Here is a 26,760-nt window from a genome sequence, read left to right as displayed (position 1 = left end):
AATGTAGTAAGAGTAGTGTACTAGTATGTGCTTCTGAATTCAGAGTTTTTTTTAGGAAGGTAGGAAAACTTACATCACCATCTTCCAGGTCAGCATGGAGTGAGCATCAAGTTTGCGAATCAATGTTGATTCAATATCTATTCATTTGGATATACATACACATAGTATGTTAAATTTTCTCAAGGAGAAAAACTATACTGTGAACTCTGTGGTTCGGCTGGTACATTATTATTAAAGGTTAATTTAATAACTGATTTGTACACAATTGCATGCACAATATGCATTTTTTTTATTTCGTAATCCAACGTACAACATTTAAAGGCGGAGACTTTGTTACTTATCGAAAGTATCCTGCTATGTCTTGTCTGTCAACGTATAGTCGCATGTTTATACGGTTTATACACTGTGTGGCGTGAGAGCGTGAGCAACCCTGCCATCTACTGTCAGAAAAGGGAAATGCATCACATCTGATCAGAAACTTGGAAAATAACTTATCCTGTCACCAATAATGAAACAAAAACAAGCAACATCTAGTTTTATGTTTCTAGTATTCTATTTTCAATTCATTTTATTTGTTCTGGTCCTTATAGGGGGTCTCTAATGCTTATGAGTGGTCCGGACACTTATAATAACACTTTTTTGTTTCTTTTAGGCTTAAGTTTTAAAACTTTGCATCAGCATCTTTGATGCCAGCCGTTATTATTAAATCTATGAATATATTTGAATCCATAATTTTAATATTGACTCTCTTTTGTGTAACTGATCCACTGACTTTTAAAAACAACAACAACAACATAGTATTTTCATGGTAGCTATTGTGGTGAAAATTACAGTTAAGATGGCATTCCAGGGACCAGTTTATGGCAAGGCCCCTCTAACTGCCGGTGTGGAAGAAGATGTGCCACACTGTGATTGGATCCTTGGTGAATGAACATAAACAAATGTTCAGCAACATCAGATAAGATGCTAAAACAACTACCAGATACCTCTTACAGGACAGGAACGGGGACCTTCTGCACCCACCACCACCAAGGAGAGGACTTCCTATTGGTCACAGGTGGACTCTAACAACCAAACTCCTTCCTAGGGTTTAGGCAAGAACCGCGATAAAAATTAGTTCAGGACCTCCTGGATGCAGAAGCAAAGAGAGAGGCCACAGATACCTATCTTAATCCATTCATATATATTTTTGAAGGCCTTAAACTAATATAAACTGCAAAACATCCACTTCAACTTCATGCAAAGCACAGTTTATGTTAATGGTTATTGACTGTTAACACAACAATTCAGGACAGACCTAATAACTGATAAGCAAATGCATGAACGATGACTTGATCATTTTTTTAATCATGTTTGGTCTCTATCTGTTCCATACAATGCCTTGAATATTTTAAAGAACTACTGCCCACATTGTCATGATGTGCTGCCATCACAGCCACATACACCTTAAGGGTGGAAATGGATAACTACTTATCTAGGCCCTCCTGAAGGAAGGAAAGCACTGATCCAATGCCACACCTCCGTGGATCTTAATCTCGGAAAGAAGACCATGTAGTGAAAAGGCACCACTTCAAAGCATATAGCCGTCTAGTAGAGGGGGTTCTTGTCTGAATGATTGTATCTATCACTGCTGGTGATAGCCCCCTGAATTCCTCCATGTCCCATCCAGGGACCAGACATGGAGGTTCCCGTGTTCTGGATGCAGGTGCCAGATTGTGCAACTAATAGGACTTATTGTCCTTCTCCCTGATTTGCATACTTGTGCAGACCCCTGGGCCAGTTGTGTGACAGTGCGTTGATGCTGAGGGCTAGGTCAGTTAATACCACAGAAGGCAGAGGGAGGATTCCCGGGAAGCGAACAGATCTATTTGTGCCTTGCATAATTTACCCAAATCAGCTTAAAGAGGATTCACTGTGTTGCTCTTTTAGAGGGGAACTCTTTTAGTTCACCGCTGAAGCACATAGGGGTACTACCTGCACTTATCTGTGCATTGTTTAGACAGCTGAAATGTGCTGCGAGAGCCATAGATTTGTAATTTTCCTAAGCTTCACATCCTTACATACAGCAGAAACTACAGCATATAGGAACCCTGGTAAAGTACAATGTTTGAACCAAATTAATCAGGCAATTTCTCCCAGGACTCCCCAGAACCAAAGGACAGGGCACTCTTGTTGAGATCCTTTGGGAAGCTGCAGTACCTTTCAACGTTCTCCATATATGAAGTTAGGGAACATCTAGAAGGCTATTTAGTTTATTTCAATTTAGACTTGGATGGAAGGTGAAATCTTGAAATTAAATTCTGGTCAGTTTCTCACAATGGGTATTTCCACATTGATTTATTATTTCTCTTTGTTTCCAAGGTTGGTGAGTATGGTAGTCACTCTTAGAGACTGGGCCCATAAGAGCCTTCAGGAAGAAGAGGAAAGGCCAGATTCTTTTTTAGAGCGCTTCCGAGGACCTGAACTTCAAGTTGCTCCCAGTCGGATAAGCATCAGTCGATCTGATGCTCATGATGGGAACAACAGCGCCAAAACCAAGTGAGTTTGTCCTGTCACACCATTATCACCATTCATACATAGCTGTATGAAATATCCATTGCCCTTTTTAACAAACATGCAACCACATAAAATTATGAAATGCATTTGGTTATCAGGAAAAAGTCTGATGTTTTCATCCTGGCACCTGCTGATGACCTGTACTACTGCTGGCTGTTTGTTATTGCCACAGCTGTATTGTACAACTGGTGCTTTGTGGTGGCTAGGTACAGTAAGACAAAAGATATGTTAATTTATCTACACTCTAATCATTTTATTTGGAGTTTAAAGCTGATATATTGAACATCAATAGCATTTCTTAGCTAAGGTCCTAAAATAAATCCAATGATTCCAATGAAAAACTTGACAGCAAATTATACAGTAAATTAATCTGAATACTGTAAGTGGAAGAAATAATTAACCTACTAATTTTGCATGCTGAACACTGCATGTATATGGCCTGTGAGGAAATTATTTGTAGCAGCTGTTCGTCCATTAAGTCCAAGCGGTATAATTAGACCTCATGAGCAAGAGTGTGTGATCTAGGCACTCATTTTGATGATGATTCATGTAAATAAGTGTTGTTGTGCCATATGTGAAAGGGTTAGTCCTGACTCAAGCTGATGGTGTTTCATTATTCATATCCCAAACACAGAGCCTGCTTTGATGAGCTTCATTCTGTGGCTGGTTTTGGATTTTCTCTCTGATGTCATTTATATACTGGACACCTGTGCAAGACTGAGAACAGGTCAGAATCTTTTAGCATCTCACATGTTTTTAAAGAGTTGTTGTGACACTTCGCACTATTGATTAGATAGGTGCTTTGGTGCTAAAATTAAGTGTATATGAGCAATCATCAAGAATTGACAATGTATATCTTCACTATAGGTTTCCTTGAGCAGGGTCTTCTGGTGAAGGACCTTACCAAGTTAAGAGAAAGCTACTTTCATACTTTGCAATTCAAGCTAGACCTCCTATCCATACTGCCCACGGATCTAGCCTACATCGTCATTGGCATTCACGTACCAGAGCTGCGTTTCAATCGGCTGATGCGCTTCTCACGCCTGTTCGAGTTCTTCGACCGCACAGAGACCCGCACAAATTGCCCCAACATTTTCCGCATTTGCATCTTGGTGCTCTATATCCTAGTCATCATTCACTGGAATGCCTGCATCTACTTTGCCATTTCCAAGTCTCTGGGCTTTGGATCCGACCAGTGGGTCTACCCAAACATTTCTGACCCTGAGTTTGGGACTCTAACACGAGGATATGTCTACTGCCTCTACTGGTCAACCCTCACATTGACGACCATTGGGGAAATGCCAGCTCCGGTGCGGGATGAGGAGTATCTTTTTGTTGTTTTTGATTTCCTTGTTGGCGTTCTCATTTTCGCCACCATTGTTGGTAATGTAGGAGCCATGATATCAAACATGAATGCCACACGGACCGAGTTCCAAGCTCACATTGATGCCATCAAACACTACATGCAGTTCAGAAAGGTCAGCAAAGAGCTAGAAGCTAGAGTCATCAAATGGTTCGACTACTTGTGGACCAACAAGAAAGCAATTGATGAGCAGGATGTCCTAAAGAATCGGCTGTAATGGAGTATCCGGATGCTAAGAAAGTTCTGGAAGAGAGGGGAAGACAGATTCTCCTGAAAGAGGGTCTGCTGGAGGAGTTGGAGGCCGGTGGAATGGGAGAAGAGCGGGTTGAGGAGAAAGTGGAGAGGTTGGAAGCTTCTCTTGAAATACTACAGACTCGGTTTGCTCGGTTACTGGCTGAATACACAGCTACTCAACAGCGGCTGAAGCAGAGACTTACAGCGTTGGAGTGTAGGACACATCACTCTGGAAGCGGATTCCTCTCGGATGGCAATGAAAGCACTATTGATGGTGATGGTACACACAGTGAGGTCAACATCCAACTCTGAGCACTTATTTTTAAGAGAGAACCTTGTACTAGTCTTAATAACCACTCAATAGCAATAATATATGAACACTTTACAACAATTATAGCTGTCAAAACAGTTAGTACACATGTGGAATTGTTTCATTTATATTTATAAATGTCATGGAACAAACCCTAGTTATACACAAAATAACATAATTTCCTTACGTTTTTGGCCATCCTGCCTTTACTTTGTTTGCTTATTGTGTGATGTTTTCCAAAATAAAAAAAAATTCCCACATAAAACATTAACCGTACTTCTGACAAATACAATTAAACTAGTCTATACCCACATGAGATGAGGACTCCAGAAATTTTAGTCTTCTAGAAAATAAAAGCCTGGATGCCAGCCGAACTTAGCCCCGCCCACAAAATTTTTAGGTTGGGAAGTTCGGTCAGGACTTGATCCGTTGTGGAGCTATTATGCCCGAACAAAAGCTGTTCAGACCAATCAAATTGCCAGGGCGGGCTTTATACGATGATGGACAGATGATCAACAGTAACGTAATCTTTCACGTCACCAAAGAGCGCTTGGGTTGAATTTGTTTACAACAAAGATGACTGCCGCTGGAGAATTGAGATTTCACGAGTTCACACTTACAAATAAGTCAGATAGAATAAATGCATATTTGGCGTGCTGTCCGAGGAGAGGTTCCGGGCTCGGTATTCGGCCCGAAACCAAAGTACTCCCCCCGTATTCCAGGCTGTGGAAGAACAAGCCGAGAGTGAGTGGAGGGATGCTGAAAACTGTCAAGGAATGTTAGGTGAGTTGACAGAGTGAATATATATATATACTTCTTCTCATGCTGATTGGGTAGACGGTAATTGTTTGATGACAAGTTGATCGGATTGATTATTTGAACGTGCTCCTCCCGAACTTTGTTTATAAAACATCATGTGTAGATTCTGCCATCGCGCCTGTTATAGAAGATATCGACAGCGCATTCATTTTAAAAGAGGAACAGAGAACCGCGATCAAGGCATTTGTCGATCGGAAATATGAATGAATAACATATGTCACTTACTCCGTTGCTCTGATTGGTTGTAGGTCTATCCAATTGAGTGCAGAGGCATTTTCTTTCCTGGTTCGGTTGAAACACGCCCCATAATCACAGCCCAATGGAGCAGTATCAGACTCACATTCTGACTAGAATCTGAGTATGACGACGTCAGGCTACGGGACCCCGAGAGTTACAAATAATTGTGATTTGGGGTGGTGACAGTTAAAACATATTTGTTAATATAGATTTATTCTGATTAACATTTCTTTCACAGTTGTGCCAGTGTTAGCTGCGTTACTCACACTCTACTTTACCTTATGTTACAGATTTATGGTAATATCATGGAAAAATTTACCTGATTTGAGAATGTAATTTTGTAATCTGAATCTGATGATAAAAAATAATGCACATGACCTGTCCTCGCAAGCTGCATGCAAAAACAAACACAGTCTCAGATTCTGAATAATTCTGTCAGGACCACTATTGTCAAATACGATTGACAATTAGCATACAGTTTGGATTGGCGGTATGGTTCTGTTCTGGGCAAGAACTCCCTGCGCGTTCATGCAGTCTAGCATGGATAAGAGCAGCAATAACCCCGCTTAGGGTAAACAGAACAGAACCAACATGAATGTATTGCAGATATCATTAATTCAAGATACAACATAATTTGAGAATTTATTCTGATTCAAGGGGAATCAGAATGCCAAAACCTGACTGGACGAGAGGAGCTGGGGAGGGAGGAGGGTAATGAGCTCCTGAGAAACGCGACAGCTGCTGATAATATGTGGATCAGCTGAGTGTAGGACTCTAACGTGCTCTAATGTGCTAACGTGACCCGCCAAAACTGACACTACGCTTAATTTTGAGCAGCTTCTTTTAATTATTCACTTTCAAGCACGTTACTGGTTTTAATGAGCTTGACTAATCTTTCAGTAAAATAATTCAATATTGTGTTTGGGGACAGAAATATCCTTCAGTAGTTTCTGTTGGTGCCATTCAGTTGTAAAAGTCATTGTATTGATAATTAAATAGAAAGTGTATTCACATTGTTTCACTTTAATCATTAATTGCAGGTCAAGTATATGTGATTGTGCTTAAATGGAACTAGTGCAAGTAAACTCTAGGCACACTTTAAATATCTTGCATTTAAAGACAGATATTATACAGAAATCATACTATCCTTACTAATTGTGATATTAAAACATTTTAGGCTTAAAATTAAAAAAATGTGCATTGTGCAATAAAGAAGTACTCCAAATAAAGTTTATTTATAATATTTATACCAGTAAGTCTCAAACAATAATGTCAGTAAATATGTTAATGGGTTTGTAGTATACTGTATAGTATAGTATACTGAGTGAAATAAATGTATTTAAAATATATTTTGGTATAGGTTTTTCTCACTAGGGCTGCAGAGTTGGGAAATACTGTGTGACAGCATCCTCCCTTACACTACATGAGCCTGTCCAGCAGAGGGAGTTGGTAACACACACACACACACACACACACACACACACACACACACACACACACACACACACACACACACACACACTCAGACTGTCTCCCAATTCAAAGGCTGTAATCCAGCAATTTCTCTCAATAAATGAATTCTGCAAGGCTGCGAATGAGCTGTTGTATTTGTTGTATCCTTTATTTCACTGGAAACGAAGGACGCATTTGGAGGAGCCTTCGCATTGGGACAGCCTTCGTCAACAGAGTGCTACTTTATAGTCAACAGAATCTACTTTATAGTGAAGAGTTGACAACAACACTGTTAATACTTACATGATGTCCTTATATCAAGTTCCTTAACAATTTTCCTTTGACAAGAGGAAGAGAAGAGAAAATCATTTAACTTTGAACTTTTATTTCAGTAAAATTTAATTTACACAGGATTATTGTGACAAGTGCATATTAAAAGAAAAATGAAATTACATTTATTTTGAAAAAGCGCAGATCTTATTGTAAACGATTCATCCATGTACACGTATATTTTTATTTATTTGAATTTTTGTAATATTTAATCCAATCATTTATTCTCCTTAAACTCTACAATCGACTGTAAGCTCACATTCATTTTTGAGTGCAACATCCACATCTCAACATCTGATTCATTACCAGCTGATGAACCTGCACTACACTATTTCTTTCTTTATTATGTTACACTTGGATGTGCGTCACAATATGTAAGAAAAGATCCGTCACTATTTCCTTTTCATTGCGACTTTAGGTCAAATGACCTTTATTTATAACACGCAGAATTTATATATTATTAGCAGAATGCTAATATATTTATATACCTTTATTTTATAAAGCAGTTTTACAGATAAACAGGAAAATAATGACCAATAATGCAAACAGAAATCATTTCTGCTGTAAAGCAGCTCTAAAAAGACGACAGTGTCATTGTTCAGCTGTAGTTCAGTGTTGATTCAGTTCAGTTCAATAACTGTGTGAAGATCATCAACTATGAAATGAGTTCAGTTCATCTATAAGCAGCTCCACAGAAGATGATAATGTTGTTATTCACTTCAACATTCAACATTGATTCCATTCAGTTCAATAACAGTGTTGATGTTTGTGTTACTGTCACCAAATCCCAGCATGCACTGCAGTCTCTGGTGCTGAGAACGGGTCCTGTTACATCATCAGTGGACATTTTGTTTTATTCATGGTGTTATGACTTATATTTGTCACTGCAGATGTACTTAAAATAAATTGAAGTGCATTAGTTTGCATATGGTGCTATATATATACATATATACATATTTAAACAGAATGACTTAACAGAACTCAGATTTTTAAGTCAGCTCAAAGTTTAACATTTAAGTGTGATTGATCAATGAGACCCTTTGATTACAGTGTTGTTATTGAAGCATAATTTGCAAAACTGAATTAATATAGAAGCATAATCAGATTTAACTGTGATTTTCTGCTGTAATAAACAGTTTAACTGGTAAGATCCTCAGAGGAGAAGTTGTGCAGCGATTATATAAGAATGGAAAGACTGTGTCGTTGAAGGTGGATGTGAATGTGAGTAAATGTGTGTTAGTTACAGGATCAGAGAATGACACTGTTCCTCTGTCATAGTCCAGCTGAACTCTCACACGCTGAAGCTTCTGTTTAACAGTAAAGACAGTGACGGGTTGCTCTGGGGATTGTGAGGCGTATTCCCTGTTTATGTATCGCACACGCCAGACATTAGAGTCAAAGAAATCTCCCTTCCTTTGGTTTGATGCTGTGGTTAATCCAAGACCCCAGTGTGTATTGTCTCCAACCTCCACATCCCAGCAGTGTGTTCCTGAGTTAAAGCCCTCAGATCCCAGGACACATGGATACCTGTCAAACCTCTCTGGATTATCAGGAAGTGTTTTATCGTCAGAAAAAGATGAGGGTGAAATAAGAAAATTCCAATAAAAATACACACTTGTGTCAAAATGTATGCAGTTGGCATTAACACTAGCCTGGAAATCCAGACCCAAATCTGAAAGATTAATGGTCTGGCATCGACTAATGAAAATTTGAAAATCTCACTGCACACAATTGGATAACACTACAACCAATCACAACCTTCCATAAGCCTAGCTACCAGGGGTGCTAACTGGTAGATTACACTCTTGCTGTATCCGGTCCTTCTTGCAAAGGAAGGATTCGAGCGGCGTCTTCTGTTCCTCTTTTAGATAAAAAGCCAAGTTTAACTCGTTCATTGTAGCGGCCAAAGCCGTTTCAAACAACTGGTGTTCATCCATAGCCATCTTGCAATGTTTACTAAAGACTTCGACGTCACAGCGCTGTTGTCATCTGTTTAGCTCGCCTCTGGCCCGCCTATATCAGATAACCCGATGTGATTGGTGCAGCTCGGATACAGGGGCATATTTAATGAGCATCATTACTCGACACCAGAGTAACTCGCTGAGCAAATTCAACTTGTGCTCTCGCGAGAACTCTGGGTTTCTAGGGAACAATAACACAGGAAACATCCAAAAACTAAACTGAAAAAGACAAAAATGTCCTTTAGGACAGCGGTCCCCAACCTTTTTTGCGCCACGGACCGGTTTAATATCAGACAATTATTTTCACGGACCGGCCTTTAAGGTGCGGCGGATAAATACAACAAAATAATTAAATATAATAATAAACGTGAATCCAATGTGTAGGCTTACTTGCAATTTTATTAGCAGGGTACTCGTAATATCGCGCCTAAAGACAACTGAGAAAGCCTGAACACAAACAAAAAGCCCCCCAAAAGAAAAAAATCTCCATGTTTACGGTGCTGATGCGATGTAAGGGTGGCGCTGCCAATAAAGCACCTAAAAGCTGTCACAAAGAACCGATTTTAAGAACCAAAATTAATGATTATGAATATGTAAAATATAGCAGGAGACATTTTAATTGTTTAATAATAAACAAGTGTTTTCTGTGCAAAGATGAAGTTGACAATGCTGACTCGATCTTCGCAGTATGCCTAGTGAACGCGCCAGAGAGAAATGCACATTTCATACGAATTACATAAGCAGAGAACAGTCAGTTTTCTTTTGTTTTGAATTGTTCTGTTTAAAATTAGACATTTCAAGCTTTCTATGTCTCAGGTCTGTGAGGCAAGTAGGCTACCTTATACGCTGAATTTAGGTTAATTTATGAGATCAGCTCCAGTTCACGCGCCCGCGCCTCCGTGTCCTGATTAAATATTTTCTATTATATTTACTTCTTATTAAATCCAGGCAATTGGGTGATGAAACATTGATTAAAATTAAGATAAAATTAATACAAAACGAAATACAATTTAAAGACAGGCTTTTTGCTTTCTGTCTGAGGTCTCTGTGAAAGTTTTAAAGCAGTCTTTTTGTGCCGCTTTCAGAGCGCTCACGTCCGTAAGGGTGAACTGTCCCATCCGAACAATTATTATTATTATTATTATTATTATTTATTTTTTTGAAATAGGCTACATTTCTAAATTAATGCGACTTATAGTCCAGTGCGACTTAGGCTATATTATGTTTTTTCTTCTTCATGACGCATTTTTTTACTGATGCGACATTTAGCGATTTATAGTCCGGAGCGATTTATAGTCCGGAAAATACGTTAAGTTATATATTCTTTCTGTGAGGCCCGGTACCAAATGTCCCACGGACCGGTACCGGTCCGCAGCCCGGGGCTTGGGGACCTCTGCTTTAGGACACACAAGAGTTAAGTTAGCTCTAAATTTTACATTTAAGTGTGATTGATCAATGAGACCCTTTTATTACAGTGTTATTATTAAAGCATAATTTGCAAAACTGAATTAATATAGAAGCAGAATCAGATTTAACTGTGATTTTCTGCTGTTATTAACAGTTTAACTGGTAAGATCCTCAAAGAAGAAGTTGTGCAGTGATTATATAAGAATGGAAAGACAGTCTCTGTGAAGGATGTCCTGAATGTGCGCAGACATTTATTGGTTACAGGATCAGAGAATGACACTGTTCCTCTGTCATAGTCCAGCTGAACTCTCACACGCTGAAGCTTCTGTTTAACAGTAAAGACAGTGACGGGTTGCTCTGGTGATTGTGAGGCGTATTTGCTGTTTATGTACTGCACACGCCAGACATTAGACTTAAAGTAAGCCGCTCCCTTCCTTTGGTTTGATGCTGTGGTTATTCCAAGACTCCAGTATGTATTGTCTCCAACCTCCACATCCCAGCAGTGTGTTCCTGAGTTAAAGCCCTCAGATCCCAGGACACATGCATACCTGTCAAACCTCTCTGGATTATCAGGAAGTGTTTTATCTACACGACTGTACGACACACTGGTCAGATCAGCAGAGAGTGTGAGATGAGGATTTGCTGTGTTTGGATCCAGAGTCAACGGAGCTGCAAAGAGAATAACATCAGATTACAGGATGAAATATGATGTATTAGAAATGTAAATGTAAAACACATATAAAAACTTTGTTGAAAGAAATCATAAATCATAAAATCATGACAATGGTCTCTCAGTTACTGTCAGAATTGATTGAGGCTTCAGGTTTAATATCAGTATTCAATAAACACTATTTTATCCTAATACATAAACATAGATCATGAGGAATAGACTTTTCATTATGAGTTCGCTGTATGATCTGATGATTTTCTGAAATACAGTTCAGATTCACTTGGAAATTATTACATATATTTCTATCAAATGTTGATGTTGTGTGTGTTTATATCTGAACTATCTTCTGCACTGGTGTCAAATCTGCTGAGACTCACTGTGTTGGACAGTTTCCAGCATCTTCTTCCAGACTCTGAACGGCAGGTTACCCAGATAACGCGACACATGAATCAAAGCTCCAGAACTCATCCGTGGATCCGGCTGTGAGATCTGGACTCTGAGGAACATTCAGGAGTCAGAACTGCAGTGAATTTGAGTTCAGATCCACTGAGAGAAGAGATACGAGCAGCTCACTCACCTTTCCATTGTGACTTTATAGTTCTGGAAAATATAGAGTTTGAAAACATTTTAATATATTATCAAACACTCTCAGTGTCAATGAATCTCTCTATACAAGTTGTTTTATGCACAGAGAATGAAGCCAGATTGATTTGTCACCTTTAGAAACGAGACGTCATTGTCTTTTATCATCTCCTCCATGTCTCTGATTGTGTGTGAAAGAGCTGAGATGTGTGTGTTCATCTCCTCCAGCTTCTCCTTCATCCTCTGCTTCTTCTGCTCCTCTTCCTCTCTCAGTGCAGTGATTGTAGCTTCTTCTTCGTCTCTGAGAAACTGATGAAGCTTCTCAAACTCTTCTTTAATCTGACGCTCTGTGTGCTCAGCTTGAGACTGAAATCAAATCACATTCACTTCAGTCAGTGCTGTATGGACACACACTCCACTAATGTCAATAATAAACTCTGTGTGTGAATGTTGAGTATTAACTCTTTATATCCTCACCTTGATGTGTTCGATTGTTTTATCACACTCTTCTTTCATTTCTTCTCCATGTTCGAGCTGGTCTTGTAAGGACGTCAGTGCTGTATTAAACTCCTCCTACAGGTTAAGATGAAAATCTGTGAAACTTGTGCAGCTCTAAGAGGTTTAAACATTGTATGTTTGGATGTTTTTAAATTATTCATATGATGAATGGGTCATTCTCATGGAAGCATTTGTGTCTGAAAATTGCAGGACATCAAGAAACATCAAGAAATCATCATGGCCAATTCTAATTATTATATCCATGCAGTTGTAAATTTGTGGTTGTGCAAATACAGAACATTTCTATTTTTTCAAAAGATGTTTTGTGCCAATGCTGTTACATTCAAGAAGATTTGAACATCAGAGGATCGAAGAGCAGAATTTTATATCAGAGAGATATAAAGATTTAGTCTGAGTAAAAATAAATACTGGTCTATTGTATACACAACTAATACTCTATGTTTAGCACTGTATTCAGCATTTGAAATGAGAGACATTTGTCTTACCTTGTAAGATGAAAGCACTTCACTGATGGGTCTGAATGTGTGATTGGTGTGTTTCTCTGAGTCTCTGCACACTAAACACACAGGCTGTTTGTCCTCCAGACAGAAGAGTTTGAGTTTCTCACTGTGTAAACTGCAGATCTCCTCAGATCCTGATGAACATTTCTCATTTCCCTCCTTTATCAATGAATCACACAAGTTTTTTAACACAAGAATAACTGGTGGATCATCTTTTGAGGATCTTCTCCTGCAGACAGGACACTCCTGAGTTTTCTTAGTGTTCCAGAACTGTTGTAAACACTCTTTACAAATACTGTGACTACAGGACAGAAGAACAGGAGTCTTGAAGATTTCACAGCAAACAGGACAAGAAAGCTCTTCCACAGATTTTGAATCCATTTCCTCGTCTTGTAAAAGATCCAATGATCTACAATTTACTTTCACTTTCTGAAATTTGGTTTAAAGAGTAAATAACTACATTATTACAATCAAAATCTAATCTGGGTTAATTCAGAAATAAACAAAAATGCTATAATATAATGTGTCCTCCTCTGTTCTTCACAACACTGACTCGTTTCAGCTTTCAGTAAAAATGAAAGGCAAAAATAATGACTAGTCACTTCCTGGTAAGGTTTGTAAGAGGGTGGAGTTTGTGTGTGTGTGTGTGTGTGTGTGTGTGTGTGTGTGTGTGTGTATGTGGGTGGGGGGGTGGATGGGTAATGGATGGTATCTGTCATGATTCCTGTCTTGTGTTCCCCTTGTTTTGTGTGGACTAATGTTATTTCCTGTTCTGTGCCATGTTTTGTAGTCCTTTGTAGTTTTTCATGTTGATCTGTTTTACTTTATTTACCTTGTGATAAAAAAATTATAAAAAAACTGCATTTAGATGCTCATCTTCTCCTGCTTTCTCTGGCACGTTACAGTATCAGTTGCTGAATTCAGACAGCATACAAGCATACTCTTCATATTTATGACATAAAAGAATATGGTAAATGTAGTACGAGTAGTGTACTAGTATGTGCTTCTGAATTCAGAGGGTTTTTATTTTATTTTTTAATGCCGGTAGGAAAACGTCTCAGGTTACGACTGTAACCTATGTTCCCTGAGAACAGGGAACGAGACACTACGTCAGAATGACGCTATGGGGAACGCCTCAGGCGTGACAGGTGTCTGAAATAAATATCAACTCACGTCAATCATGTTGACCGGCGACAGCCTGTGCATCATCAGCTTGAATGATGAGCGCGCGACCTGGATGTATAAAGGGGAGCCTTGCACACATGACAACATCCTATCGTCTGAAGGGACTGTTGCAGGCAGGCCCCGAGGCATGGCAGGAAGACGTAGTGTCTCGTTCCCTGTTCTCAGGGAACATAGGTTACAGTCGTAACCTGAGACGTTCCCTTTCGAAAGGGAACTCTACACTACGTCAGAATGACGCTATGGGGAACGATATACCAACGCCACCATGCTGAGGGGAGTGCGTGCCCAAAGGCAGTGACAACTGTCCGAACCAGTAAATCAGAAACACTGGAACCACTCACCCTTAGGTCACATCGGGCTGTCAGTGACAGCACTCCCTACCGGTCATAGCCCAAGCTAATGAACCAAGAAACCGCCAGAACATAGTTAATGGGGGGTATATCTGGGCCAGCTCAAAGGCTTAGGACCACAACTTCCAATAGAAGGGGTCCCTTCTAGGGAGTGTGGCTAGGGGACCCAAGGGACTCCCAGCCAGTCACTATTCAGGGGAGCATGCCTCCTGAAATGCCACCAGGCTGGCCTGGTGATCTATACTAAGACACACAGTCTGGCCATTGCCTGTCTGTCCGAGACAGAGCCTCTGGAAGTTGCCTTGGATAAGGCATCCAGAAACTGAAGGCCTGTAAAGCTGGCAGAAACCATTCAGTTCCGGATCACAGAGACGGGATCTCCCGGAGAGTGTGACTCAACCTCAAGAAACGACGGAAATCGTTCACTCAATCCCCGGGTCTACCCAGTGCTCGCTCCGAACACTGGGGAAGTAAGAGAGGGTTCAAAACCAGGAAGGTCTACTGAGACCTAAAACCTGATGACCCCCTCATGTGGGGAGCTCCAGAACATGAGGGCTCATATCAGGAAGGCCGGTGAGGCCTGTAACCTGACGACCACAGTATGTGGGAGCTCATACTCAGGAAGGCCTGTGAGGCCTGAAACCTGGCGACCACCGTATGTGGGAGCTCATACTCAGGAAGGCCTATGAGGCCTGTAACCTGGCGACCACAGTATGTGGGAGCTCATACTCAGGAAGGCCTGTGAGGCCTGAAACCTGGCGACCACCGTATGTGGGAGCTCATACTCAGGAAGGCCTATGAGGCCTGTAACCTGGCGACCACAGTATGTGGGAGCTCATACTCAGGAAGGCCGGTGAGGCCTGTAACCTGACGACCACAGTATGTGGGAGCTCATACTCAGGAAGGCCTGTGAGGCCTGTAACCCGGCGACCACAGTATGTGGGAGCTCATACTCAGGAAGGCCGGAGAGGCCTGTAACCTGGGGACCACAACCTGTGGGAACTTACTTACAGAAAAGCCCTAGAACCAAAGTCTGGGCCACGTAAAAAAAAAAGGGAATAAGCGTACAGCGCACAACCCTTACCATAAATATGGATATAGAAAGAACATGAAAGAAAGTGCATGTACTTAGCCATTCTGAATCCAAGAAGGCCGGTGAGGCCTGTAACCTGGCGACCACAGTATGTGGGAGCTCATACTCAGGAAGGCCTATGAGGCCTGAAACCTGGCGACCACAGTATGTGGGAGCTTATACTCAGGAAGGCCGGAGAGGCCTGTAACCTGACAGCCACACAATGTGGGGCTACCTTCAGAAAGGCCTAACAAGGCCTGTAACCACAAAATATGGGAGATAGCTTGAAAAGGAGGCGCCTGTCGTAAAACATTGCGACAGAAGACTCATCTAAAGTGGGACCCAAGGTGAAGAACCGGAGTCTGAGCCACGTAAAAAAGGGAACGAAGCGGAAGCGTATAACCCTTTTAAAAAGTACACGAAACGAAAGTGCGTATACTTATGCTAGTCCGAATCCAGGAAGGCCTGATGAGGCCTCTAACCTGGCGACCACAGCGTGTGGGAGCTCATACTCAGGAAGGCCTGTGAGGCCTGAGACCTGGCGACCACAGTAAGTGGGAGCTCGTATTCAGGAAGGCCGGAGAGGCCTGTAACCTGACAGCCACACAATGTGGGGCTACCTTCAGAAAGGCCTAATGAGGCCTGTAACCACAGAATGTGGGAGATAGCCTGAAAGGGAAGCGCCTGTCGTAAAACATTGCGACAGAAGACGCATCTAGAGTGGGACCCAAGGTGAAAAACCGGAGTCTGAGCCACATAAAAAAGGAAATGAAGCATACAGCGCATAACCCTTACCATAAATATGGATTTTAGAAAGTACACGAAACGAAAGTGCGTGTACTTAGCCAGTCCAAATCCAGGAAGGCCTGGTAAGGCCTCTAACCTGGCGACCACAGTATGTGGGAGCTCGTATTCAGGAAGGCCTGAGAGGCCTGTAACCTGACAGCCACACAATGTGGGGCTACCTTCAGAAAGGCCTAATGAGGCCTGTAACCACAGAATGTGGGAGATAGCCTGAAAGGGAAGCGCCTGTCGTAAAACATTGCGACAGAAGACGCATCTAGAGTGGGACCCAAGGTGAAAAACCGGAGTCTGAACCACACATAAAAAAGGGAACGAAGCGTACAGCGCATAACCCTTACCATAAATATGGATTTTAGAAAGTGCATGAAACGAAAGTGCATGCACTTATCCATTCTGAATCCAGGAAGGCCTGGTGAGGCCTCTAACCTGGCGACCACAGCATGTGGGAGCTCATACTCAGGAAGGCCTAGTAAGGCCTATAACCTGACGACCACAGTAAGTGGGAGCTCATCCTCAGGAAGGCCGCTGAGGCCTGTGACCTGATGACCACAGAATGTGGGAGCTTGTATCCAGGAAGGCCGGTGAGGCCTGTAACCTGGGAACCACAGCATGTGGGAACCAATGATCAGGAGGCCAGACGAGGCCTGTAACCTGATAGTCACAATGCGTGGGAGCTCACATTCAGGAAGGCCTGATGAGGCCTGCATCCTGACATGTGGACGCTCACAACCAGTGAGGCCTATACCCTAGCGACCACAGTGCGTGGGAGTTCACATCCAGGAAGGCCTGGTGAGGCCTGTAACCTGACATGTGAAAACTCATAACCAGGAAGGCCTAGGAGGCCTGAAGCCTGGTGACCACTGAATGTGGGAGCTTAACACTCAGGAAGGCAGAGAGGCCTGAAACCTGGCAACCACAGCATGTGGGAGCTCATACTCAGGAAGGCCTATGAGGCCTGAAACCTGGTGACCACAGTATGTGGGAGCTCACATTCAGGAAGGCCGGTGAGGCCTGTAACCTGACATATGGAGGCTCATAACCAGGAAAGCCTGGTGAGGCCTATAACCTGGCGACTACAGTGTGTGGGAGCTCATATTCAACCACAGTATGTGGGAGCTCATACTCAGGAAGGCCTCGTGAGGCCTATGACCTGATAACCTATGACCTGATATGGGAGCCCATATTCAAGAAGGCCTGGTGAGGCCTATAACTTGATAACCACAGAATGTGGGAGCTCATATTCAACCACAGTATGTGGGAGCTCATTTTCAGGAAGGCCTAGTGAGGCCTATGACCTGATAACCACATTACTCCTTGACAGTCAAATCCTGGGAGCTCACCTCAGGGAGGCCCAAGCGCTGTCCGGTTGCAAAATGGGGACTGTATGGTCAAGGAGGCCTGTTAAGACCTACTACCTGACCATCGAAAAAGTAAATCAAGATTCTCTTACCCAAAACATTTTGCCCCAGACTCTAAAACAGGAGACATGGTCTGAAAAGAAACAGAAATATGTTAATTTCACATTTTACAAAAAGACCAGAATTACACCTGCTCTTTTTGTTCGCTGCTCATCATTTTAATTCCTCAATTAAAATGCAGCCAAAAACACTGGATAACGCGATCTGGATGATAGGCTGAATTACTAAATATCTAACTTCTTAAAAGTCAGATAATATTCCATCATTTTAATTCATAGAATTAAATGCAGCCATAATCACCAGACAATACTGTTTTAATATTTAATATACGTTCTCGTAATCTACACACTGCCTCGGCAAGCGCGAGAACGAGTCGTTAAAATATATTTGGCTTTCATCCCTCGAGAAGAAAGTCAACAGGCGCGAGGTTGAAACATCCGACAGCGCACAGACTTTTTCTTTCTCACGCGCGCCGAGATATTTCTTAATGAACACTGTCAGCACCCTCAGGAACTGCTGTGAACGGCTCGTACCCAAACAGTATTGTTTCACAAATCGCGTGCACCACGGGGCTCAGATGCTGAACCCTCCTCCCTCGAGAAAAGGTTCCGACGAGAGCGGAGCATCTTTAAATGAAAAACGCTCACAGTTTGCACAAGAGGCTCTCCCGCGCGTTTCAGCGATATTCTCAAAACAGACAAACAGTCCCTGAAGACGAAAAGATGTTGTCATGTGTGCAAGGCTCCCCTTTATACATCCAGGTCGCGCGCTCATCATTCAAGCTGATGATGCACAGGCTGTCGCCGGTCAACATGATTGACGTGAGTTGATATTTATTTCAGACACCTGTCACGCCTGAGGCGTTCCCCATAGCGTCATTCTGACGTAGTGTAGAGTTCCCTTTCGAAAGGGAACTTACATCACCATCTTCCAGTTCAGCATGGAGTGAGCATCAAGTTTGCGAATCAATGTTGATTCAATATCTATTCATTTGGATATACATACACATAGTATGTTCATTTTTCTTAAGGAGAAAAACTATACTGTGAACTCGGTGGTTCGGCTGGTACATTATTATTAAAGGTTAATTTAATAACTGATTTGTGCACAATATGCATTTTTTTAATTTCGTAATAAAACGTACAACATTTAAAGGCTGAGACTTTGTTACTTATCGAAAGTATCCTGCTATGTCTTGTCTGTCAACGTAAAGTCGCATGTTTATACACTGTGTGGCGTGAGAGCGTGAGCAACCCTGCCATCTACTGTCAGAAAAGGGAAATGCATCCCATCTGATCAGAAACTTGGAAAATAACTTATCCTGTCAGCAATAATGAAACAAAAACAAGCAACATCTAGTTTTATGTTTCTAGTATTCTATTTTCAATTCATTTTATTTGTTCTAGTCCTTATAGGGGGTCTCTAATGCTTATGAGTGGTCCGGACACTTATAATAACACTTTTTTGTTTCTTTTAGGCTTAAGTTTTAAAACTTTGCATCAGCATCTTTGATGCCAGCCGTTATTATTAAATCTATGAATATATTTGAATCCATCATTTTAATATTGACTCTCTTTTGTGCAACTGATCCACTGACTTTTAAAAACAACAACAACAACATAGTATTTTCATGGTAGCTATTGTGGTGAAAATTACAGTTAAGATGGCATTCCAGGGACCAGTTTATGGCAAGGCCCCTCTAACTGCCGGTGTGGAAGAAGATGTGCCACACTGTGATTGGATCCTTGGTGAATGAACATAAACAAATGTTCAGCAACATCAGATAAGATGCTAAAACAACTACCAGATACCTCTTACAGGACAGGAAGGGGGACCTTCTGCACCCACCACCACCAAGGAGAGGACTTCCCATTGGTCACAGGTGGACTCTAACAACCAAACTCATTCCTAGGGTTTAGGCAAGAACCGCGATAAAAATTAGTTCAGGACCTCCTGGATGCAGAAGCAAAGAGAGAGGCCACAGATATCTATCTTAATCCATTCATATATATTTCTGAAGGCCTTAAACTAATATAAACTGCAAAACATCCACTTCAACTTCATGCAAAGCACAGTTTATGTTAATGGTTATTGACTGTTAACACAACAGTTCAGGACAGACCTAATAACTGATAAGCAAATGCATGAACGATGACTTGATAATTTTTTTAATCATGTTTGGTCTCTATCTGTTCCATACAATGCCTTGAATATTTTAAAGAACTACTGCCCACATTGTCGTGATTTGCTGCCATCACAGCCACATACACCTTAAGGGTGGAAATGGACAACTACTTATCTAGGCCCTCCTGAAGGAAGGAAAGCACTGATCCAATGCCACACCTCCGTGGATCTTAATCTCGGAAAGAACACCATGTAGTGAAAAGGCACCACTTCAAAGCATATAGCCGTCTAGTAGAGGGGGTTCTTGCATACTTGTGCAGACCCCTGGGCCAGTTGTGTGACAGTGCGTTGATGCTGAGGGCTAGGTCAGTTAATACCACAGAAGGCAGAGGGAGGATTCCCGGGAAGCGAACAGATCTATTTGTGCCTTGCATAATTTACCCAATTCAGCTTAAAGACGGGATTCACTGTGTTGCTCTTTTAGAGGGGAACTCTTTTAGTTCACCACTGAAGCACATAGGGGTACTCCCTGCACTTATCTGTGCATTGTTTAAAGAGAGACACCTGAAATGTGCTGCGAGATCCGTAGATCTGTAATTTTCCTAAGCTTCACATCCTTACATACAGCAGAAACTACAGCATTTAGGAACCCTGGTAAAGTACAATGTTTGAACCAAATTAATCAGGCAATTTCTCCCAGGACTCCCCAGAACCAAAGGACAGGGCACTCTTGTTGAGATCCTTTGGGAAGCTGCAGTACCTTTCAAAGTTATCCATATATGAAGTTAGGGAACATCTAGAAGGCTATTTAGTTTATTTCAATTTAGACTTGGATGGAAGGTGAAATCTTGAAATTAAATTCTGGTCAGTTTCTCACAATGGGTATTTCCACATTGATTTATTATTTCCCTTTGTTTCCAAGGTTGGTGAGTATGGTAGTCACTCTTAGAGATTGGGCCCATAAGAGCCTTCAGGAAGAAGAGGAAAGGCCAGATTCTTTTTTAGAGCGCTTCTGAGGACCTGAACTTCAAGTTGCTCCCAGTCGGATAAGCATCAGTAGATCTGATGCTCATGATGGGAACAACAGTCAAGTCAAGTCAAGTCAAGTATATTTGTATAGCGCTTTTCACAATACAGATTGTATCAAAGCAGCTTCACAGTATTAAATTAAAATAATACAACAAGGTTTGTTTCTAGTGGAATTTATTGATAAAATCAAATTAGATATCCAGAATATCCCCAACTGAGCAAGCCAAAGGCAACAGTGGCAAGGAACCGAAAAACTCCATCAAGTGACCTAATAGTGTCCTAAAACTCCATCAGGTGACCCAATGGAGAAAAAAAAACCTTGGGAGAACCCAGGCTCAGTCGGGGGCCAGTTCTCCTCTGGCGTTTATTAACTAGAGGCCGGATTGTAATTTGGACTGTAAGATTAAAAATATTATATGAATGCCTGGCTGAAGAGATGCGACTTTAATCTAGTTTTAAACTGGGAGAGCGAGTCTGAGCAACGAACAGTATCAGGAAGGCTATTCCAGAGTTTTGGAGCTAAATGTGAAAATGCTCTCCCTCCTTTGGTGGTTCTGGATATCCTAGGTATGACCAAAAGCCTTGAATTTAGTGATCTTAAAGAGCGCGATGGATTATAGGGCGATAGAAGATCCGTTAAATAGACTGGAGCTAAGCCGTTTAGGGCTTTATAAGTCAGTAGCAATACCTTGTAATTAATACGGAACTTTATAGGTAACCAATGCAGTGATGATAAAATCGGTGTTATATGATCATATTTTCTTGATCTAGTAAGAACTCTAGCGGCGGCATTTTGGACTAACTGTAGCTTGTTAATTGAGGATGCAGGACAACCGGCTAATAAAGCATTACAGTAATCTAGTCTCGAGGTCATGAATGCATGAACTAACTTTTCTGCATCAGAAACTGATAGCATATTACGTAGCTTAGCAATGTTTCTAAGGTGGAAAAAGGCGGTTTTTGTAACATATGAAATATGATTTTTGAAAGACAGGTTGCAATCGAGTATAACACCCAGGTCTTTTACTGTAGAGGATAAAGTAACAGGACATCCTACTATATTAAAGTTGTATTGCGAGAGGTTTTGTGGGCGGTTTTTTGAACCGATAAGTAGTACCTCTGTTTTGTCTGGATTTAATAAAAGAAAATTACGCGTCATCCAATCTTTTATATCTTTAACACACTCTGTCAATTTGGATAATTTATCGTTTTCATCTGGCCGTGATGAAATATATATTTGAGTGTCATCAGCATAACAATGGAAACTAATTCCATGTTTCCTTATAATATTTCCAAGTGGCATCATATATACTGAGAATAATAGAGGGCCTAACACAGATCCCTGCGGCACTCCATAGTTTACTGGAGTTATGATCGATTTTTCTCCATTTAAATAGACAAAATGGTAGCGGTCAGATAAGTATGATCTAAACCAGCTTAATGCTTGTCCTTGAACACCAGTATAATTTTGTAGTCGATCTAAGAGTATTGTGTGATCTATAGTATCGAACGCAGCACTAAGATCAAGTAAAACTAGTATTGAGATACAGCCTTGGTCAGAAGCTAAAAGTAAATCATTTGTGATTTTAACGAGCGCAGTTTCAGTGCTATGGTGCGGCCTGAAACCAGACTGAAACTTCTCATAGATATCATTTTCTTGCAAGAAAGAACACAATTGAGCGGACACCACTTTTTCTAATATTTTAGACATAAATGGAAGATTTGAAATGGGTCTATAATTTGCTAGGTTATTATGATCTAATTGTGGTTTCTTAATGAGAGGTTTTATAACTGCCAGTTTAAATGTTCTTGGAACATGACCTAAAGATAAAGACGAGTTAATAATATTAAGGAGAGGCTCTTCCACTACAGGTAACACTTCTTTCAGTAGTTTAGTTGGTATCGGATCTAATAAACATGTTGTTGTTTTAGAGGAAGTGATAAGTTTATTTAACTCTATTTGTTCTATAGTTGTAAAGCACTGTAATTGTTCTTGCGGGGTGATAATTAAGGCTGAATTATAAGGCGCAACTGAAGATTGAACGTTTACAATTGTGGTTCTGATGTTTTCTATTTTCTCAGTGAAGAACTTCATAAAATCATTACTACTAAACTGTAATGGGATATTTTGTTCGGGTGATGTCTGTTTATTTGTTAGTCTAGCCACGGTGTTAAATAAAAACCTTGGATTATTTTGGTTATTTTCTATTAGTTTGCGGAGGTGCTCAGCCCTGGCTGCTTTTAGGGCCTTTTTATAACGTGACATACTGTCTTTCCACGCGATTCTAAAGACCTCTAAATTAGTTTGTTTCCATTTACGCTCTAAAATACGGGTTTCTCTCTTTAGAACATGCGTGGTATTGTTGTACCACGGTGCTTTAATTTTCTCTCTGACCTTTTTTAATCTAATAGGTGCAACAACATCCAATGTTCTAGAGAGAATAGTGCTCATAGTGCTAGTTAGTTCTTCTAGTTCATCTGTTTGTTTGGGTTCAGGCAGCAGCTGAGACAGATCGGATAAGCAATTTGAGAAATTATCTATGGTGGATGGAAGGATTGTTCTGCCTGGTTGATAACGCGGCGCTGCATGACATATTACAGCAGTACGTAATATGCAAGTTACCATGTAATGGTCAGTGACTTCATCACTTTGCGGTATAATATCTATATCGGTTGGATCGGTTCCATGTGATATAATTAAATCGAGTGTATGATTAAGACGATGAGTTGGTCCGGTGACGTTTTGCTTGACCCCAAATGAATTTAATAAATCTGTAAACGCAGCCCCTAACGCATCATTTGGATTATCTACGTGTATGTTAAAATCTCCAACAATTAATGCTTTATCGACATTGACTAATAGGTCTGAGAGAAAATCTGCAAACTCTTTTAGGAAATCAGCGTAAGGCCCAGGCGGTCTATATACGGTAGCCAAGGCTAGAGATAATAGGGATGTTTTTCTAACATCCAAAACCAAGTGAGTTTTCCTGTCACACCATTATCACCAATCATACATAGCTGTATGAAATTTCCATTGTCCTTTTTAACAAACATGCAACCACATAAAATTATGAAATGCATTTGATTATTAGGAAAAAGTCTGATGTTTTCATACTGGCACCTGCTGATGACCTGTACTACCGCTGGCTGTTTGTTATTGCCACAGATGTATTGTACAACTGGGGCTTTGTGGTGGCTAGGTAAGACAAAAGATATGTTAATTTATCTACACAAAATCTAATCATTTTATTTGGAGTTTAAAGCTGATATATTGAAAATCAATTGCATTTCTTAGCTAAGGTCCTAAAATAAATCCAATGATTCCAATGAAAAACTTGACTGCAAATTATACAGTAAATTAATCTGAATACTGTAAGTGGAAGAAATAATTAACCTACTAATTTTGCATGCTGAACACTGCATGTATATGGCCTGTGAGGAAATTATTTGTAGCAGCTGTTCGTCCATTAAATCCAAGCGGTATAATTAGACCTCATGAGCAAGAGTGTGTGATCTAGGCTCTCATATTGATGATGATTCATGTAAATAAGTGTTTTTGTGCCATATGTGAAAGGGTTAGTCCTGACTCAAGCTGATGGTGTTTTATTATTCATATCCCAAACACAGAGCCTGCTTTGATGAGCTTCAAACCAGGAACTTCATTCTGTGGCTGGTTTTGGATTATCTCTCTGATGTCATTTATATACTGGACACCTGTGCAAGACTGAGAACAGGTCAGAATCTTTTAGCATCTAACATCTTTTTCAAAGAGTTGTTGTGACACTTCGCACTATTGATTAGATAGGTGCTTTGGTGCTAAAATTAAGTGTATTTGAGCAATCATTAAGAATTGACAATGTATATCTTCACTATAGGTTTCCTTGAGCAGGGTCTTCTGGTGAAGGACCTTACCAAGTTAAGAGAAAGCTACTTTCATACTTTGCAGTTCAAGCTAGACCTCCTATCCATACTGCCCACGGATCTAGCCTACATCATCATTGGCATTCACGTACCAGAGCTGCGTTTCAATCGGCTGATGCGCTTCTCACGCCTGTTCGAGTTCTTCAACCGCACAGAGACCCGCACAAATTACCCCAACATTTTCCGCATTTGCATCTTGGTGCTCTATATCTTAGTCATCATTCACTGGAATGCCTGCATCTACTTTGCCATTTCCAAGTCTCTGGGCTTTGGATCCGACCAGTGGGTCTACCCGAACATTTCTGACCCTGAGTTTGGGACTCTAACACGAGGATATGTCTACTGCCTCTACTGGTCAACCCTCACTTTGACGACCATTGGGGAAATGCCAGCTCCGGTGCGGGATGAGGAGTATCTTTTTGTTGTTTTTGATTTCCTTGTTGGCGTTCTCATTTTCGCCACCATTGTTGGTAATGTAGGAGCCATGATATCAAACATGAATGCCACACGGACCGAGTTCCAAGCTCACATTGATGCCATCAAACACTACATGCAGTTCAGAAAGGTCAGCAAAGAGCTAGAAGCTAGAGTCATCAAATGGTTCGACTACTTGTGGACCAACAAGAAAGCAATTGATGAGCAGGATGTCCTAAAGAATCTGCCAAACAAACTGCGGGCTGAGATTGCTATCAATGTGCACTTAGAAACATTGAAGAAGGTCCGTATCTTCCAGGACTGTGAGGCCGGGCTTTTAGTGGAACTAGTGCTCAAGCTGCGGCCACAGGTCTTCAGCCCTGGAGACTACATCTGCCGAAAGGGAGACATAGGAAAAGAGATGTACATCATTAAAGAGGGTCGCCTTGCTGTTGTGGCTGATGATGGGGTGACCCAGTATGCACACTTGACGGGCGGCAGCTGCTTTGGCGAGATTAGCATCCTCAACATCAAAGGGAGCAAAATGGGCAACCGTCGTACAGCTAACATCCGTAGCATTGGCTACTCTGACCTCTTTTGTTTGTCAAAGGATGACCTGATGGAGGCTGTAATGGAGTATCCGGATGCTAAGAAAGTTCTGGAAGAGAGGGGAAGACAGATTCTCCTGAAAGAGGGTCTGCTGGAGGAGTTGGAGGCCGGTGGAATGGGAGAAGAGCGGGTTGAGGAGAAAGTGGAGAGGTTGGAAGCTTCTCTGGAAATACTACAGACTCGGTTTGCTCGGTTACTGGCTGAATACACAGCTACTCAACAGCGGCTGAAGCAGAGACTTACAGCATTGGAGTGTAGGACACATCACTCTGGAAGCGGATTCCTCTCGGATGGCAATGAAAGCACTATTGATGGTGATGGTACACACAGTGAGGTCAACATCCAACTCTGAGCACTTGCTTTTAAGAGAGAACCTTGTACTAGTCTTAATGACCACTCAATAGCAATAATATAGGAACACTTTACAACAATTATAGCTGTCAAAACAGTTAGTATACATGTGGAATTGTTTCATTTATATTTATAAATGTCATGGAACAAACCTTAGTTATACACAAAATAACATAATTTCCTTACGTTTTTGGCCATCCTGCCTCTACTTTGTTTGCTTATTGTGTAATGTTTTCCAAAATAAAAAAATTCCTACATAAAACATTAACCGTACTTCTGACAAATACAATTAAACTAGTCTATACATGAGATGAGGACTCCAGACATATTAGTCTTCTAGAAAAACTATAAATAATAATAATAATAATAATAATAACAATGTTTTATTCTACATGGAGCGGGAGCCCCAGAGTTACAAATAATTCTCATTTGGGGTGGTGACAGTTAAAACATATTTGTTAATATAGTTTATTCTGATTAACATTTCTTTCACAGTTGTGCCAGTGTAAGCTGCGTTACTCACACTCTACTTTACCTTATCAT

At 40.9% G+C, this 26,760-nt stretch overlaps 2 protein-coding genes across 2 annotated transcripts; one reads left to right on the top strand and one right to left on the bottom strand.

Annotated features, from left to right (window-relative positions):
• Positions 1 to 94: 94 nt before the first annotated feature.
• Positions 95 to 26,218, top strand: LOC311303331 (cyclic nucleotide-gated channel alpha-2-like; the record flags this gene model as incomplete). Its single annotated transcript, XM_084429757.1, has 5 exons — positions 95 to 99; positions 2,362 to 2,538; positions 24,015 to 24,122; positions 24,550 to 24,656; positions 24,798 to 26,218. The coding sequence occupies 5 exons, from the start codon at positions 95 to 97 to the stop codon at positions 26,216 to 26,218; spliced, it is 1,818 nt and encodes a 605-aa protein (XP_084285883.1).
• LOC311303453 (zinc-binding protein A33-like) lies at positions 7,750 to 13,532 on the bottom strand. The gene is made up of 6 exons (XM_084429955.1): positions 12,926 to 13,532; positions 12,399 to 12,494; positions 12,057 to 12,287; positions 11,917 to 11,939; positions 11,717 to 11,835; positions 7,750 to 11,338 (listed from the first exon to the last, which is right to left on the bottom strand). The coding sequence occupies exons 1-6, from the start codon at positions 13,319 to 13,321 to the stop codon at positions 10,794 to 10,796; spliced, it is 1,410 nt and encodes a 469-aa protein (XP_084286081.1). The 5' UTR covers positions 13,322 to 13,532; the 3' UTR covers positions 7,750 to 10,793.
• Positions 26,219 to 26,760: the final 542 nt, after the last annotated feature.

The sequence above is a fragment of the Rutilus rutilus genome (assembly GCF_951802725.1).
Source record: "Rutilus rutilus genome assembly, chromosome: 14".
Taxonomy (NCBI): Eukaryota; Metazoa; Chordata; class Actinopteri; order Cypriniformes; family Leuciscidae; genus Rutilus; species Rutilus rutilus.
The sequence above is the reverse complement of the archived record's forward strand: the minus strand, read 5'-3'. Positions and strand labels throughout refer to the sequence as shown.

Bases quoted from the DNA above. Each gene is read 5' to 3' on its own strand.
- LOC311303453 (XM_084429955.1), bottom strand. From the start codon at position 13,321: ATGGATTCAAAATCTGTGGAAGAGCTTTCTTGTCCTGTTTGCTGTGAA. The intron at 11,940-12,056 runs GTGACAAATCAA...TATATTTTCCAG, and splicing joins ATGACGTCTCGTTTCTAAAG to AACTATAAAGTCACAATGGA. The intron at 11,339-11,716 runs GTGAGTCTCAGC...TTCTCTTTGCAG, and splicing joins GCTGGAAACTGTCCAACACA to CTCCGTTGACTCTGGATCCA.